Source organism: Panthera tigris, chromosome X (genome assembly GCF_018350195.1).
Source record: "Panthera tigris isolate Pti1 chromosome X, P.tigris_Pti1_mat1.1, whole genome shotgun sequence".
Classification (NCBI taxonomy): Eukaryota; Metazoa; Chordata; class Mammalia; order Carnivora; family Felidae; genus Panthera; species Panthera tigris.
The window spans coordinates 97,583,098-97,601,951 of record NC_056677.1 but is presented as its reverse complement, the minus strand read 5'-3'; the positions used below and the strand labels follow the sequence as shown (position 1 = coordinate 97,601,951).

The following is an 18,854-nucleotide window of genomic DNA, read 5'->3' as shown; positions in this document are numbered from 1 at the left end:
GTTTCTCAGGAGGTGTGTGAAAAGAAAACAAAAATTAAATCTGCGCACCCCGCGTCTCACCTTAATTTTTTCAAGTGTGACTAACAGTGTCAATATTTAAGGTACCCAGCCACGGTAGGGTGAAAAAGTTAATGTCCAACTAATCTCCCAAATTAAGAGCAATGTAACGTGGCTCTACTTCGAAGCAGAAATGGACTTAAGGGAAAATCGTGAGCACATGTAAGGATGCTGCCGCCTGTGACGTGTTGAACGCTCTCTGCCACGGAGGCCCCTCTAAGTGCCGCGTCTTAAAGGCTGAGTGAGTACACACACCAGAAAGACTCCGCTTAATGTCATCTCGCCCCTACCCCGAACGAGAGTGGAGAGTTTCTACGAAGTCACTGCTCTGGCGTCTTTAGCGCGAGCTAGGCTGCTCCTCGGGAGAGAGCGGTTTTGTTGAAACAAGGGCAGACTGAGGCTACCTGTACGCCCCAACTTCATCCGGGGGTGAAAGTACCGGTCTAGAGTAGTTTGGTGCTACTTGTTACAAGCCAGGGCTTTTGAAAGAGGTGGAATGTCAGGATCGACAAGTTAGGTCTCGGTAGGGGAGGGTGCCGGAAACACCCAGGTGTGTCCACGCCCCCAACCCCACTGCATTCGCTTGATTGACCATACTGTATGCTGAAGGAACTTTGTTTTATTTAACAGTTTTACATTCTTGTTAAAACGTTAAAAAAAGAACAGAGCATTAACACTTATGACAAGAAAGAAGGTCCTCTCCAACAAGATCTACTCCTCTTGTTCCTCTCGCAGAGTGTTGTAATTTTGCTTTCACCAGGTTTATTTCAAGGGGGAAAGTGAGTAGCTGTGAGATTCCAATAAGTTAATACTAAAAGTTCATAGTGAGCTAAAATATAATTATACCTTGACTACAAAATTTTAAGGTTATTTTTATTTACAAGTTTTGAAAAATGTACATTTTTTTACATGGGTTACTTGTGCAAAGTTTGATTTAGAAGAGTGACAAATGCACAAAAGGTGACGATGGAACATTAGACGAAACATGTACAAGCCTTGTCCCACGCTGCTGCTGAAACGTACTGTCTATCTAAAGTATAAATATCCACAGAAAGAACGTTAAGGTTCTTATAATACTGAAAGGGAAGAAGAAACTAAAAGCATGCAGCATGAACTCAGGAGTCGAGTGGAAAAACAGTTTGCCACAGACAGGCTCCCTTCCTTGGGCTAATTAAAACTCTAAAAAATGATGGGGGATTAGAAGTCTATCTAGGGTAGCGCTTCTCCTTTAAAAAGATTAAAGGATCTCCAACGTTCCCTAGCTTCAAACTAATGATTGTTTCCATTCCTCTGCTCCCACACCTCTTCGAAAAGCAAAAACCCAGAAGACGACCTCGGTCTTCTGAAACTTAGCATGGGTGAGCCCGGCGAGCATCCCGCAAGGAGAGGACGTGTCAGTTACGGCGATTGCTGCGCGCCTGTGGCGGAGCCCTTTCACTGACCGTTCCCTTCCTACCGGTAAAAGCCATCTTGTAATTCGTACTGGTTGGACCTTACCATCCTAGCGTTTTGGGCTTCCATTGCTCTTTCAAAATGGGTGTTTACACGGATCTGTTCCCCCGTTTTCCATAGGCCATATCGCAAACATTCACGTCTAAATCCAACACGAGTGAAGGGCCGGCCAGGATGAAACACTCCAGCAGTCATTTTGTTAAAAATAACATCCTGGTCATCGAGCTGTGCGCAAGCACCACTTGTGTAACGGTTCACTTTAAAAGCTCAGTGTAAAGCACAGTAGCACAATCCTGCCCTAAAACTGGAGATGAGACACAACAGAAAAGGAGTTGAGCATTAGTCAATTTTGCACGTAACCCAGGTACAGTACATTTGATCTCCTAGAGGGTGTTTTCTGATGTTCAAGGAGAGGGGAGAAGGGGTAGGAAGAGCTTGGCAAGGGAAGATGGAAACAGCACAACAGCTATTTTGCTTTTAATAAAGTAAATGTAATGACACTGAAGAATAGGGAGGTGACAAACACATCAATATAGATTTTTCTCTTGACCGGCCTCTTCTTTCGCTGCACCCGGGTCAACAGTCACGCCAGCTCTGTTCTACTATCGCAGAGACACGTTTTTCATATTCCCGCTTGTTCTCCTGGTACAGCTGAGCAGCCTGGCTGTTTGCTGGACTATTGGGATTGGGTTCATCCAATAGAGACTATAGAAACAATTTGTAACAGGTCAGTCCCTCGAGGCAAAAAAGCGTATATTCCAAACAATCCGCTGAACTGTCCTAAGTAACGACTACATTTGCTCTCTTAGCATCCTAACCTAGAGTACCATCAATCCGCTGCTCGCTAGGCAAATACATGATTTCGGGGCGCTTGGGTCTTAATGACCCGCCCTTTGCCTTAAGGTAGGACTGTCAAAAACAATTCAAGTGCTAATAGACACACAGCAAAGGCCATAGGTGGTCACATGAAGGAACAATCACCTGTATGGATGTTAAAATGGAAGACACGTCATAGGTTGGACTCCAACGGTTCTGAAGTATGTCCAGACATATACTACCATCTGCATAGACTGAGAGCATAGAAGTGGTACGTTAAACACAATAAAACCCATTAATATCGTAACATAGTCAAGACCAGTATAGTCAAGAATACTTTGCTCGTGAGGTTTAAAAAGACTCCAAAACTGCTTCTCACTTAGCTTCCTAAAAAGAGTCCTCATCACTGCTAGTGAAATAATCCGAGAATGTCAAAGAGAATTGGTATAAAACTAGAAGCTGCTTCGTGCTCTTTCTTCTGAAAAGACTGCCGTATTATCCAGGATAGCACACACGTTTGTCCAGCAGGGTCCCTAGGCATCCAGATTTGTGGGAAATTTATTCCACTAAATGTGTAAACTCGGTCTCTTATCTGAAATAACAACAGATAGCGCAGAGTTCGCAAAGTCTCGTTTTGACACGAAGATAAGAGTATCTGATATCCTGGAAAATACTTTACTAACCTGAATAAAAAGCAAGCTGTTCTGAAGCTTAGTACGAGGAGAGAAAGGGAAAAAATAAAAAAGGCAGAAGGTAAGTTAGGATCACCTGTGCTGCTTTTCCGATACACTGTAGCCCCTCAGCCACAGAATCTGACACTCACTGGCTCTGGAGTGGGGCCAAGGCATCTGTATTTTTGAAAACGTTCCACGGTAATTTTGATCTGCATCTAAATTTGAAAACTGTTGTTCTAAATAAATAAACTGTTCTAGCGTGAAAATAACCACGCCACAAGACTACCCCAATCCCAGCCTGACATTAAAAGGAAACATCAAGAGCATCCTTATTTTTGTGCAATAAGTAAATGATAAAGATCGTCGGCACCAGGCGGCTTGCAGGCTCCAAGCAAAGGCAAAGTGCCTTCACTGCTTCACTTCTGTCACTAGAGATCAAGACAGCAACAGACCCTCACGGACGAGTTCAGTTTTCAGGAAACAGCAAGATGCCTAAACAAATGCCCAGGTACTATAGACCGATAAGTAGGAAACGTGAGACACCTCCATAATTAACAGTGGACCCGTTTAAAACGTTGCATTAAGAGTGCTACTTGCCATTTGGATGGAACATCTTAGAGACAAATCTAACCGTAGGTGGCTTATTTGGATACTCTTCAGTGAATTCTATTGTAAGCTTGAATGTTCCTGTAGTTGGAAAAGAAAAGGTTTAAGAAACAGATTTATCACTTTGTTCAGTAGCACTTTCTTTTAATGCTACGTGGCATTTTTTTCCAGTATTAAATGAAATAATGCAGAGGTATATTGCAGAGAGGAAAGAGAGGCCAGGTAGGGGGGGAAGGCAAGATCTCCAGAAACTGCTCTAAAAATAGATAGGGTAGGAACCACCGCCCAAAGGGGATTTTGTCTTGTTTTGTTTTGCCATCATTCTCCCCCGAACTTAAACACAGCCATCTTAAACGCAAAATTATGGCCTGCAGGATAACTTTAGCCACTGTACATTTTGAAGACATCCTCAAAATGACCAGAAACAAGAGCCAAAATTTGGCCTCCTTCCCTTAGATGGCTGAAAGGCCTCAAAGGCCTGTTTTAACCAGCCTCCATCTTGAACTCTCCGGTGATTTGGAAATGGACTAGAAAAGGACGGAGTACAGAGGTTCCAGAATCCATGCTAGAAATACAAATCGATAACCAAATTATTTTTTAACATGGAAGGGAATAAGTATACAAGTGTTCACTGGCTCCTTTTCGTATAATAGCAACACTATAACGAAAACATAATTGAACGCAAGCCAGGAAAAACTTCACAATCTCTCTCAAAAGTCCTTAAGTATGACTCACAAGGTACTTCACTATAAAATCAACTCAATTATTCACACTAATAGAGGGAATTAATGGCAGAAATAATTAAAAAATCACATTAGATTGCATTCATGTCTCCAGCAAATTTACCTTTCTAATGATGTTTGTTTAGGCCACTGGTGAAATGAATTTATTTCCCTTGAATGCGCGTCAACGAAGGTAGCAGGAGGCCCTAAAGTATACTATAGACTTATTTATAGGGAATGAACAAACTGGATCTCATTCAAGAATCATAGGATGTTGTGATTGGGGGAGACTATTTCCTCCAAAACAGTTTTTAAATTGGGTTTAATAAATTCAAGGAAACAATTGGGCGATTGTTTTTTCCTGACTGAAATCTCTTCAGGTTATCTTAAGGAATCAGTTACCGTCTGGCCTAAGGTGATGGATGTTCTACTGTATTACTCTGGTCCATTTAATACATTTATTCTGATACCACAGACCACCCTTCACGTGGAGTATACTCTGTTAACGGTTCCTTTAGAGTTGGCAATTTATTTCCTCCCTCCGTGAACAGGTTTATCCACCACTTAAGAAAAAAAAAAAAAAAAGACTACATTCTGTTGCTAGATCTGTTACATGTAACAATACCAAAGTTTGCTTTCTACCAGCACACTGCTAGGAAACAATTTGGTAACAAAGCTGCCCTTAGTATGAACATGTCTCCCAAAGTTTCAGAATAATTTAAAATGTAACATATAGACCTATTCCCCCAAACTACTGTTACTCCCTAAGCTGTGTGCAAAGCCAGATCTGAAGATACTATGCATTATAACTAAGAGCAAAAAGTAAAATATGTTGGAATGGACAAACATGCTATACTCCATCCGAACCTACTTTATTAACCTACCACCTGGTCATAAATCTTCCTATTTTTGAGGGAAAAAACAGCGGTTCTTCCTTGTCAGTACTACTGATATGAAAATACGCAGGAGAAAGTGGGAATGAGTGTTAGTCCAAAACTTTGAGCTTCCTTAGGTATCTCAAGTATAAACACATTGGCTCGATGTTGAAATCTGATTAGATTATAGGTAAGAAGAGATTTATCATCAAGGAATTGCTCTAAAATTGGGTGGATTTAATAGCACACAGAGCTCCCAGGTACTTTAGATTCAAGAGGATAGCCTAAAAGTGGTAAAGCAACGCATAAGGCGGGCGCGCGTGGAAACGGTAGAGCATAGTGGGGAAAACAGCAGCTTTGCACCAAGACGGGGGCTCAGTTCCTTGCTTTGCTACTTACTAGTTGTGGGACCTTGGGAAAGCCACTCAACTCGACTAAACCTCAATTTCCTCATCTGTAAAATGGGATCAAGAACAGTAACCAGCACACAACATTGTTGTGAGGTTTAAAGGAGGGAAAAATACGCACAGTAACACAAAGTGCTCCATACATACCGTAGCTATAAAAATGGCAAACGTTCAACTGAAGGAGGCAAGAACCAAAAATCCAAACTTCACCATCAGTAAGAAATATACAAGTAATGAATTCAAATCCTAAACAGTACTTACTTTCTGACCTACACCAAACGCTCACCGCTGAATTCAAGGTGAGTATCTATGTTGGTGGCTCTCAAACTTTCTCAAAAGGTTCTTGACTTGAAGTTTCTGCCTAATGCTCGCCCAGAAGCTCAACAAGGTGGTTACCTAGCTAGCTACCAAAGAAGTTAATCAAGTCTTTTAAAACAGCCCGTTTAGTATCTTGAGTAGTGAAGCCACCTGCTTACGTGTACTTGAATATAAGTTAGGACTTACCCCCAAATCTTACCCTTTTAGCCACATTAAACAATCAGAATCTCTTTAATACAACCCTCAATGCCATTTCGGAGATCCGAAACAAACGTTAAGGAAATTTAAAATCTTAGAACATTATGCAATTGAGACCAGTGCTCTTATCCTCTGGATATTTAGATTCGGCTTTAAATTAACTGAAAACTTAAGCCTCACCATTGTACACAATCGCTACTGATTGTGTTCATCTTCCTGAGGAGGACAAAACGTTGTACGGAAAGTATCAGTTAATCCATCTATACATAGGGGCTGGGAAATTATATGTATTAAATGGCTGGTGTATGGCAATAAGGAGTGATATCATTAAACTAGAGAGTGTATGTTCTGCTAAAGACATTTACAAACTCAAATTTTTGGAAATACCATGTTGGCCAAAGGAAACACCTCGGCAGGTGTTTTCTGCCATTTGGCCACCAGTTTGTGACCCCGGAGGAGAAAACAAAGTACATGCTTCTGTTTCGTTTTGTTTTGAACTGGAAATTCTGATTTTTAACATAATACCTCTTCATCATAGGATGTATTTAACTTAAGAACACCCTCAGTGAATTTTAAGTGATTCATTTTTAAAAGACTTACATCCAAATTCTTAAGAATACACCTATTATGAAAAGCAAATACTAGTATCTTACTGTGTCTATTAATAATTTTTAGATGATGCAAAGGAGAATACTTTTTTCCATAGTCTTTGAATTCAGCATACATACTACGATATTCTGATGAGGAAGCATTGCCCCCCAGTGTTTCGTTTGGTAGCAAGGTGAGTTCTTGGGAACATCTTCCTCTTACTTTAAGTGTGTGAAGTTAAATCAAAATACCTTGAAGGGTTCCTTTTCTTAAGTCTTCATCTCTTTAAGTAGGGCCTGGCTGTTTCAGAAATTTCCACCACAAAGCGTTTACAAGGAAACAGCAAAAGTAGTTTTGGAGCTGTTGATTTATATACTACATCGGAAACCTCACAACCAATTATGACACTTGTCCTTAATCAGTCTTTTCTAGTAAATTCCCTCATTGCCAACAAAGCGTATTAAAATATGGTCAAAATATGTTTTGTCCCCACAGTCAGTGTTCTAGACACCCGAGGAAGCATCCACGGATAGCAGACTGCTCGACAGAATGAATCAGAGAAGGGTATTGTTATTTAGCTGGAGTAATTCCTTTCCGTAATGCCAGTATGGATAGGCACATCATCAAAAATAGAACAAGTGATATCAACGGGGAAGATTCAGGTAGATAATGGATTCCTTAAGTACCTTCTCATTTCATACCACTTAAAACAAGTGAAGCACCCTTGAAATATTTAAGTAGCCAGTCCTCCGGCAAAGTGATGTACTATTAATAAAGCTGTGCCCAGCATGAAGCTGTCGGAGGAAAATCGGGGGGGGTGGGGTGGGGGTGGAGAAAGCCGATGAAAACAAAGTCTGCTGGAGCTAAAGCAAAGACACAGTTAATCTGCACACAGTGCCCAGGTATAAAGAACTAGCACCAGTCTAGTAGAGGAAAATGAAGTCTAGCTAGCTCTTGCTATGTATGGATGTGTTCAAATGATCTACTGCACCCAAGGAGCGTGCCTTCAGAATCACTCACTCTTGCTGTCATTTCTTTTTCTTGCGACACTGAGGAGCGGTGATATTTACACTCAGGGGGTGGAGGAAGTATTCAGGCGACTGTCCACAGTCTCCTCGGGAAACCTGAGTATTTCGGGCAAAGTATAAAACTGGCCAATGTTGCCCCATCTCACGACGTCTTGTAGGCTGGTAGCATCAAAAGGCAATCCAGCTCAGTAACAGAAGTATATACTTAGTAGTTTGCAGTAATATTTTTGTTCCTACTTTCAAACGGGGTTATGTGCATGCGTGTGTGCACGTGGGTGTGGGTGTGTGTGTGTGTGTGTGTGTGGCAACTGCTAAACGAGTAGAGATGGTCATTGCAAAAAATAACAAAGATTCTTCTGTTTTCTGAATACCTCAAGTATTAAAGATGTTGATCGGTAGTTCAAATACTTTTAATCACGTTTTAAATGTTTTAAGCTTTCAGAAAACAACCACACATACATACACGCACACAACTGGATGCACGTAAAACTCTTATCGGTGTCAATTTCCCGGTTGTGATATCGTAGGATAGTCATTCAAGATGTTACCAGAGGGGTGGAGGAATGGGTGAAGGGTAGACAAGGTCTCTCTGGAGTATTATTATTAATTACAACTGCACATGAATCTATAATTATCTCAAAAGAGAAAAAAAAATTTTTTTAAATCCTTAAAAAGCAACTCAAGTGTTTTTAAAAGTCAAACCTGAATCCATGAAAACTCACGTACCTCTAGGTACACATGGTGCCTTCAAGTAGGCTGGACATTGAGGATGCCCTCAATTGTGAAGCTGCTTGGAGACTACTCACCGTAAAGTCTTGATAAAAGCACACTGAAAACTCATTTTAAAACGAGGAACAATGTTATACTCAAACTGGCCATGAGAGACCACGGTAGAAACCCGACAGTTCTGGGCAAGGGATTCTTGCACCCCTCCAACATCCGGCCAACACGAATTAAGCACCTGCTGAACACAGTTCCTGCCCTTGTGGTAGAATTCTGAACTAGGCGGTCCCTGGGGTCTCTGAGTCTATCAGCAAGTCGCTGGGTTGATACTAACTCAGTATCTTGGGAGGGAGCTGAATTTAACAGGATCACAGCCCAGACCTCAAAAATCCTTAACATCGGTGCTATGAAGCTCCTTTCAAAAAGCGGCTGCCTTACCCAGATTTTTTTTTTTTTTTTTTTTTTTTAAAGAAACAAGCAAGGAAAAAGGTGCAGTTCTAGTCAAGCGGACAATGGTCAGAACCACCGGCCACTTATTGGATTCCAGTCAAGCCTTTAGCAGGCAGAGGCTAGGGAGAAGCGGGTTCCTAAGTAGGAGGCACTTCAGGATGACCGGGACCCCTTTCCCCCAGAGACGACCAGGCTCCTGAAAGGTGGGTAAAGAAACTCTCTTACCATCCTCAAACGGGGTCCCTTCGGGCCTGCAACACAGAGAAAAACAGTCAGTTCCCGCTTAAGGGGCTCCCTTCTCCCTTAAGAGGCTCATCTTAAGAGATGGCTATTCCAAGCTCTGCCAAGTGAACCTCTGGTAAACCGCTGCTTCCTGGGTCAGAAAAGCCAGTCCAGATCCATGTTTCGGGCTCCGAAGCCCGGCGCAGGCCGCCGCGCCTGACCGCCACCACTCCCCGCTCCGCCCCCCTCAGAACCCCAAACGGTTCCCCTGGCAGCGGGAACGGAGCTAATCGAGGCACAGGCTCCGGGGAGGCGCCTAGGCCCAGCCGGACCCGAACATTTTCCCTCTCCCCTTCCGCCCTCGCGAGGGGGGCCGGTCCCCGAGGGCAGGCTGGGCCGGCCCGCGTCCCCCGCCTCTCGCCACCATCCGGAACGCAGACTCACCCGAAAATGACCGCGTTCCAAACCATTATGTTGTTCTCGGACGGAGCCCCGCTGACTCCAGCCGGAGGATCCTCCTGCAACCTTCAGGGAAACAGACAGGGGCTCCGCAATCCGGCCCCCGCGTCCGCTCCGGGCTGCCCCCTACCGCAGCCAGCCCGCCTCGGGACCCGCCCTGTGCCCCGCCTGGCAGCCCCCGGCCTCGGCGCTCCCTGTCGCTTTACCTCTTGAAGTCCCGCATGAGGCGCCGCCGAGCCGGGGTGGACATATCTCTAGCGGGGTCAGGGGTGGGGCATACACCGACGTCTCGGGTCCCGGCGGAGGCTGAGGAGGCTGAAGAGGCCGACGAGGCCGAAGGAGCCGAAGCGGCCGCCGAGGAAGCGCCCAGAGGAACGGCGCTGCCCCTCCGAAGTCGAGGGTCGGTCTGGCGCCGGCTAAGCACCACCCCAGAGTAGACGGGGGCTGAACCAACCTGGAAGGAGAGGGGGGGGGGTGTGGAACGCCGAACGCCGGACAGGCCGTACCAACACCGGGCGGGGAGGGGGGTGGCAAGGAAAGTTGCTTAGGTCATTAAACCCCAGCGGGAGGCGGGGAGCGCCCTGCTCGGCTCGTGCCGGGGTGAGAGGCAGGCTACGGGCCGCGCGCAAGCCCGTAATTCACTAGGAATTCGTGGTGCAGTGGGGTCCGTCTCCACCTGCCCGGGCTGAAACGAACCCAGGGAAGCTTTTTTTTCTGTCCCCCCCCCCCTTTTCTTTCTCTTTCTCTTTCTTTTCTTTTCTTTTCTTTCTTTCTTTCTTTCTTTCTTTCTTTCTTTCTTTCTTTCTTTCTTTCTTTCTTTTTTAAGAGAAGATCACTTCTTACAGTACTGTACGCCCTGTGGCTGCCGGGCGGGTAGCGAGAAGGGTGGAAGTCCCTAAGTAGAGAGGAGGACAGAGTGGACGGAGGCAAATCTAGTTCTCGAAAAGCGGGAAATCTAGGGTGTAGACCCCCTGTGCACACGGGAGAGGGGGGGGGGGGAGGAGGCTGTGTGACTGGTTAAAACCACTGCAAAGCAAAAGGATAAACCGGCCCCGACTAGGAAAGGGAGCTGTGGGTCCCTTGTCTATGAGACGAATGTGCGGCATTCCGGTCCCAATGTTTAGGCCCGTGATCACCCCCAAAGCAGAATAAAATGGTGGCGTGCGTCCTGGGGGGAGGGAATGAGAGCTTAAGGCAAGCGGAATGAGAGCTTAAGGCAAGCAGAATGAGGTTTTAGCTCTGGGCACTCACAATTTGGCTCTGGAACCACATTTCCCCTTGGCACGTCAACAAGCCAAGCGGCTACTATATATTCAGAAGAGTCCAAGGTATGAGAATATCCGACTGCAGAGAAGTGCAAGGGCAGAGAGTCTGAAGTAAAAGTAACGGTAAGACGCACGTGAAAAAGCTGCAGGTTGCAGAGAAGAGTCACAGGTTAGTATGTGGAACCTGCAAAAGCAATAACAGTTTTAAAGAATAATTCGTTAACGTCAACCCAAAGTAATTTACAAGGTCAGCAGAACACTCATTTACCAATTTGTGAAAATATGACAAAGGTAAGTTTGGGTTCAATCATAGACAGCTTCGAACGCCAACCTAATGGGTTCTTTGGAAGGTGGCTGAACATAATTAGAACCGAGCTAGCCAGAGACTGGTCCCAGGAGAGCAGCTAAGAGACATTGGAAGTAGTCGAGGTGAGAAATACAGAACTAGGCAGTGACAACAAAAATGGAGAGGAGGGGATGACTGGAGAGGACTTGGCAACGGATTGAACCTGGAGGCAAGAGAGAGGAAGGAGTCAACAATGGTTGGAGTTTTAAGCCCCAAGATAACTGCGGGTTTGAAGGTGCCATGAACAGAATTGGGGAACAGAGTGGGGAGGGGCAGTTTGGGGAGAGAAAGTTTGGGGACTTCTTGAATTCATGGGACCGGTGAGACATCGAGCCATGATATCCATAAGATGTCAGATGTGCAGAAATTTGTTTCTAAGGTGGGAGGTGGGGGATGCTTGGGAATGCTAGGGATTCTAGCTGCTGCAGTCACAGACAAGGATTTATATCTCCCACCGACTCCAACACATCAGGAGTTAACGCAAGTGTCCCTAAAAGCATTGCATAGTGAGTGTGGTGGGAAGTAGGTACAAAAATAACTTGAAAATTTCCTCTCGTATAGTAGCTTGCAGTCTAATACACCCATATGTAATCTACAAAAGCGAGTGCGTTAGTTTTCTATTGCTACTCAACAGATTATCCCAAGCTGTTGGCCAAGTTCAGTTCCTTGGGGTTGTAGGACTGAGGCCCCCGTTTGCTCCCGGGCTGCCAGCCACCTACCATGCTCAGCTCCTAGAGGTCACCCATATCCCTTGCCACATGGCCTACTCCATTTTCAAGCGAGCAACAGACAACTTGTCTCCCATTAAATCCCTCTCAAGCTCTGACTCTTTCTTCAGGAAGAGCCCCGTTCACATTATGGGCTTATCTAATTGGGTCAGGCCCACCATGGGGGAATCTCCTTATCTTAATATCATCTGATTTGGGACCTTAACTGCAACAGCTGCAAAATGCCCTTACAGCAGAACCTAGATTAGTGTTTGATTGAATAACTGGGAGAAGGTAGGTGTACATCAGTGGCCAGGAATCTTCGAATTCTGCCTGCCAGAGCGGCCACAAGGTACACAGCAGAAGCATGTGAATCTATCAATGCTGAGGGGCCACACGGGGCGGGGTGGGGGGTGGGGGGAGTCCTCAGTCTGGTAGGGTTAGAATGAGCTTCCTGGAATGGCTCAGTTTCGATTTTCTTTCAAAACAAGCAACAGCACGGCTTGGAGAGGAGTCCAGCACTTTCTATGAGAACAACAGCAGAAAAAAAGACACGGGGCTCAACCATGTTCTGGGGCTATTGGGCAGGTTAGCAGGGCTAATGGGGAATGCCGAGACGTCTGCCTGGAAAAGTGGGGGTGACAGAGTTGATTAAATGCCCTCAAATGCAAGGATGAGGGCTTTAGGCTTGATAGGCAGCTTTGACAGGTTTTAGAGGTATAGCTTTCATTGGTGCTGAGAAGCTGCTATCACGTACTGGAGAGCAGGAAGGAGACTGGGAAGCTCCTGCCGCTGGAAGTCAATGTCTGAAATTCACTGAAGGCCAGAGATGTATCTGACTTTGTTGGAGGCCTGTTTATTTTCTGAAACTCCTTTGCTCTAGCTGATGAGTAGCTCTTTGACTACCTAATCAAGAAAACTCAGGGACATGAACCAAAGCAGTTTGGGAGCCCCGTGGCAGCAGGGTACGGGGAGAGCACACCCTGACTGCCCTGTGGAATTGCATTGCAGAAATACTGTGCCCTCGCGTTCCTCATCAGGAGCATAGCAATCAGCAACACAGAAGATTGCTCTCTAGCACAGATGATTATCAGGGTAGAACATACTAGCTATAGCATAGTTGGCCAAGCATTCCTTCCATCCCCTTTTCACCTTGACATCTTGAAGAAATAACCCTCTTCACAGCCAAGCATCACTCCCCTCCCCAAAAGCAGGGGTCAAGAAATAGAAGTCTTTTTCAGTGCAAAGAAAAGCATGTTAGCAATGCAGCTGCAGGAAAGAGAAAAAGTTCCAAACCATCCATAGGCAAGGATCTGAGAATTTTCCTGAAAGGGAGGACTGTGAAATATGGGAATATATAACTAGGGAAATTGTGGAATTGCATTCATGAAGCCTTCAAAATGCAGACTGGATTGTGATTTTCCTGAACTATTTTGGGTTGGAGAGAGAGACTGAATAAACTATCATTTCCTGCCTTATGAGGCTCTGAGTTTGTACTCCTGTTAGCCAGTGAAGGCAAGGAATTTTATTTTCTTATAGTTCCCACTTCTATTGCTAAAATTTAGTACAAACAGGGGCGCCTGGGTGGCTCAGTCAGTTAAGCGTCCGACTTCGGCTCAGGTCATGATCTCACGGTTCATGAGTTCGAGCCCCACATCAGGCTCATTCCTGTTAGCATAGAGCCCACTTCAGACCTTGTGTCTCTCTCTCTCTCTCTCTGCTCCTTCTCTGCTTGTGCTCTCTCTCTCTCTCTCTCAAAAATAAATACATCTTCAAAAAATATTTTAAAAATATTTTTAAAAAGTCCATCTTGACTCCAATAACCTCAGAAGACAAGTCAAGAGAATTGCTTATAGGAAACAACAGTTGTCACAGTGCGTGCTCTTGGCAGTAAAAGTAACAGTCTGCTGTCCATCGATAGCCTCTAGGACATAAGGAGAGAAAGAGAGAGGGAGAGAGAGGAGAGAGAAGTAGTGATGTTTAGAGAAGTGAGGAAATTAGGGCCATGAACATAAAATTTCACTACCTGCTACGTTGCAGAATCAAAAATAAAGGCGTGGCTTGCTGGGCTGAAGAATGCACCCCCCTCCCCAAGATGTTCTCGACCTCATCTCTGGAATTTATAGATATATTACCTTATGATGGCACAAGGGACTTCGCAGATGTGGTTAAATTAAGAATCTTGAGATGGGGAGATGATCTAGGATAAAACCAGTGGGCCTGATGTAATCACATGAGTCCTTATAAGAGGGAAGAAAGTCTGAATTCAGAGAGAAGGCCACGTGACCTGGAAACCGAGACTGGAGTGATACAGCCACAGGCCAAGAGCCAAGGGATGGCGGTAGCTTCTAGAAGCCGGAAGAGGCAAAAATGGGTTTTGCCCTGGAGCTGCTAGGAGCCACCAGCCCTGCTGACCTCTTGACTTTAGACCAGTGAGGTTGATTTTGGGCTTCTGATCTCCAGAGCCAGAAGGTAATACATTTATGTTGTCTTAAGCCATTAAGTTTGTGGTACTTCATTACAACAGCAATAGGAAACTGCATGGCTGCAATGTTGGGTGTAGGAATTCAATCAAACTGGCCACATCCACCGGCAAACCCCAACCAAATCCATCCTGCCATCTTTCTCCTAGGGCCTGCAAGCTAAAAGTGATTTTTCTATATTTTTAAATGGCTGCAAGAATCAAAAGGAGAATATGTAATAATATTTCATGACACAGGATGATATGAAATTCAAATGATCAATGTCCGTAAATAAAGTTTCGTTGGGACGCAGCCATGCTGTTTCATTCCTGTATTGTCTGTGGCTGCTTTTGTGCTCCAACAGCAGAGCTGAGTAGCTGTGACAGAGACTGTACGTGGCGCTGTCATCACACCGTTGCTGGGTGTACCACAAATTGCGGTGATGCAGCTGTAACTCGACAGCATTTTGAAGGCCACGTGTACCACCATATTAAGGCATTTTTGGTGTTTTTTTTTTTTTTTTTTTTTTTTTATTGCAAGTGCCTACCTCTCATGTCAAAAAAAGAAAAGTGGGTTTGGAATGTCATGCTTTTTAAGGCACAGGGGAATGGAGATTACTTGGTTATCACATTTGATGTCAAAGCGCTGTGCTTATTACACAATGACACCGTAGCATTGCTGAAACGATACGCTACACGACGACATTACCAAAGGAAGTGCTCAGGGCAATGTTCCCAACTCCCAGGAAAGCAACGGTTAGAAAAATTCGAAAGGTTAAAATGGGATATCTCATCATAGCAGAATTCTTCACAAAAACGAAAATGAGGCTGCAACCACAGTAATTTTTCTGAGTGGCTCATTTGTTAGCCAAGCTAGGAAAGCTGTTTACTGATGATGAGTTAATTAAATCGCGTTTGATTGCAGAAGCCAAGGAAATAGGCCCAGGGAAACTTTGCAAAGACTGTTAGCCTTTCAAGCAAGAATACTGGCTTAAAGAGTTGAGGACATTGGAAGCAACACCAACAGTCATTTAAAAAACAGGGCGGGACGCCTGGGTGGCTCAGTCGGCTAAGCGCCGACTTCGGCTCAGGTCATGATCTCGCGGTTCGTGAGTTCGAGCCCCGCATTGGGCTCTGTGCTGACAGCTCGGAGCCTGGAGCCTGCTTCAGATTCTGTCTCTCTGTCTCTCTGTCTGTCTCTCTCTCTGCCCCTCCCCCACTCATGCCCCGTCTCTCAAAACTAAATAAACATTTAAAAATTAAAAAAAAATAAAAAACAGGGCAATGAGGTGGCCATACTGTTCAGTTGCTGCACTTCACTCAAAGAGTTTAACGTGATGGCAGAATTGGCCTGTGTGGATAGTCTGTGTGGAATGACTCAGAGGAGACTGTTTTCAAAGAAGTCAAGAAAATACTAATTCGGTACAACCTGAAGCAGAATCTGCTAAGATGTGTTGCAAACACGTACGGAGCAGAACAAGGCTTCGTTGGAGAAATGTACAAAGCCCAACCAACAGCAGTGGTAAAGTTTTTCTCAGTCAAAAAAAACCAGCCTTTTTTTTTTTTTTTTTTTTTTTTTTGAGCTCAAGGCTGAGACCCAACGTTTTCTGAATGAGAAGAACCACCTGCAACCACTATTAAACACTGGATGGTTTTTTTTTTTTAAATTAGCTTTTGCTGTAGGCTTAATGTTACTAAATGCATTGAGACTAAAATTACAAGGCAAAACCCTGCTCGTCTGTGCAACTTGTATTTCAGTAAAGTCATTTCAATGACAACGAACATTGTTTGAATCACAAGTAACGCCTTTACTTTGATCTCTTCCTGCGCCGTCAAAAATGAAAACAAAAATCGGGATTTGAATTCCCTCACCAATTTGCAATGAATACATTTTCTGAGTCCAAATTTACAATTCCAGTGGCGTTTTTCGGAACTTGATGCAAAGCGCAACGGAAATTTCTATATTTAAAAATCAGTTTAACTGTGCATCTCGGGAGCTTCCACCTAAATTTCAGTTGGAAGTGATTGTTCCGTAATGTAATGCCGCACTAAAAAGGCAAATATCAAGAGAAGAATCCAATTGAATTCTATAAGTTCCTTCTAAAATATGAATATGTTCAGTTGAAATCAGATATTTGGTATCAGTATTTGGCAGTGTGTATCTGGGTTAAAATTTTTTTCAAAGATGAGATACATAAAATCTCACTGCAGATAAGTATTAACAGAGGGATATTGGCGACCGCTTTATTTCAGTAAGACTTTTATTAACAAGCGCTTTCAGTTTGTTGACTCTTGGAAAAAAGCTGTAAACTTTCATTACAAAATCAAAATGAGGTTCTGAAAAATCTCACCTTGACCAGGTGTATTGAGATTGCAAGAGATTTTGATGATAGAGAACACTCACTTTGAGCCCTAATTAAGTGAAATATTATCCCCTCTATAAAAGAATGCTATTCTTCTCATTAGCAGACCTGTATCGCAAAAAATTAATTACTTTTATATTTTGAATTTCATCAATAACACATTTGTGGAAATTTGTTTTCTCTCGCTATAGAAGTACCTGAATAATCTTCTTGGTTTTGCCTCTCGGCCCTCCAAAGGCTGAAATATTTATTTCAAAAGTTCACCCGGCCCTGCATTTGACTATGGCACACGAGGGGGTGAGATTATTTATAGGTGATCACTATACAACTGCCTGTTGTACAAATGTACATATATACAAATGCACTGCCTGACACACAGCAGAGGATCAATAAATATCAAATAATATGAAATCATATGGATGACATTGGAGTAAGACCTGAGGAGCAAACACTGTGATTCTCTAAGACTTGAATTGATTTTTTAAAATTTGTTTTTACATTGATTTATTTTTGAGAAACAGGGTGAGACAAAGCGTGAGCAGGGGAGGGGCAGAGAGAGAGGGAGACACAGAATCGGAAGCAGGCTCCAGGCTCTGAGCAAGAGGTCAGCACAGAGCCTGATGCGGGGCTCGAACCCACGAGCTGTGGGATCGTGACCTGAGCCGAAAGTCGGACGCTCAACCGACGGAGCCACCCAGGTGCCCCAAGACTTGAATTGATTTTTAAAAATTTGAATACAGGCTAAAAAATGGTGAATATAGTTGTCACGTGATGTGACGTTAGTTTCAGTTTTACAACATAGTGATTCAACGACTCTATACATTAAGCTATGCTCATCACGATTGTAGCTACCATCCATCACCGTGCAATGCTAATACAATGCCATCGATTATATTGCGTACGCGGTACCTTTTATTCCCATGACTTCTTCATTCCATAGCTGGGCGCCTGCATCTCCTACTCCCCTTCGCCCATTTTGCCCATTCTCCTACCCCCCTTCCCTCTGGCAACTGCTTGTTCTTGGGATTTATAGGTCTGATTCTGCTTTTTGTTTGTTTTACTTTTTAGGTTCCACATACGAGTGAAACCATGTGGTATTTGTCTGTCTTTGTCTGACTTATCTCACTTAGCATAATACCCTTTAGGTCCATCCATGTCGCGCATGGCAAGATCTCATCCTTTTTTATGCTTGAGTAACACTCCATTATATATATATTGTGTATATATATATGATATATGTATATCACCACATTTCTTTTATATTTTATTTAATTCACATTCGTTTGAGGTTCTAGCAGATGCCTTTAAATTCCCCTTGGTTTACACCTTGTGTGTTTTGAGCTTCTTTCAGCCAGCCAAACTGTCAATTTTCTAGTCACATGCTCCTGCTGCCTTCACTAAGTTCTGTGTTAAAACTCCACTATTTTGGTGTTGTCGCTTGGATTTTTGAAGCTATCCAATGTGAACTGCCTCAATGTCCTTATTCCGGATTGCTCCAGGCTCTTGTCCTCCACAAAGAACATTCTGGAGCAGTTTCTGGGTTGGGGAAGGAAGGGTGGAAACTGTCCCCTTACGACCGTGGCAAACAGGATTATTAAGAGGCCTCTGTTTGTAAGTCATTTGCATGATCAGGGTCTAGTATCTAGAAGGTATAACCAACTCTTACAATTCAGCAATAAGATGACAGCCCGTTTCAAAATGGGCAAAGCATTTGCATAGACATTTCTCCAAAGGAGATACATAAACGACCAACAAGTGTGTGAAAAGGTGCTCATCATTAACCACCAGGGAAAGGCGAGTCAAAACCACAAGGAGATGTCACTTCACACCCACCAGGATGGTCATGATCAAAAAGACAAAAGTAATTATTGGTGAGGCTGTGAAGAAATCAGGCCCCCTCCCCTGTATATTCATAGTGGGGATGCAAAACGGTATGCACCGAAGAACACGAAAAACGTTCGTCCTCACAACAACTTGTACGCCGACGTTCACAGCAGCGTTAGTCGTTATATCCAAAAAGTGGGAACAACCCAACTGTTCATCGACGGCCCAGGAGATCAACAACATGCGGGATAGCCACACAGCAGGATATTCAGCCGTAAAAAAGAATGAAGCTC

The 18,854-nt window shown here is 44.0% G+C and overlaps 1 protein-coding gene across 1 annotated transcript; it reads right to left on the bottom strand.

The window, feature by feature from the left end:
• Positions 1–660: 660 nt before the first annotated feature.
• Positions 661–10,056, bottom strand: UBE2A (ubiquitin conjugating enzyme E2 A). Its single transcript, XM_042974482.1, has 6 exons — positions 9,802–10,056; positions 9,581–9,661; positions 9,140–9,165; positions 3,597–3,686; positions 2,491–2,579; positions 661–2,214 (listed from the first exon to the last, which is right to left on the bottom strand). The coding sequence occupies exons 1-6, from the start codon at positions 9,843–9,845 to the stop codon at positions 2,086–2,088; spliced, it is 459 nt and encodes a 152-aa protein (XP_042830416.1). The 5' UTR covers positions 9,846–10,056; the 3' UTR covers positions 661–2,085.
• Between the last annotated feature and the right edge of the window lie 8,798 nt (positions 10,057–18,854).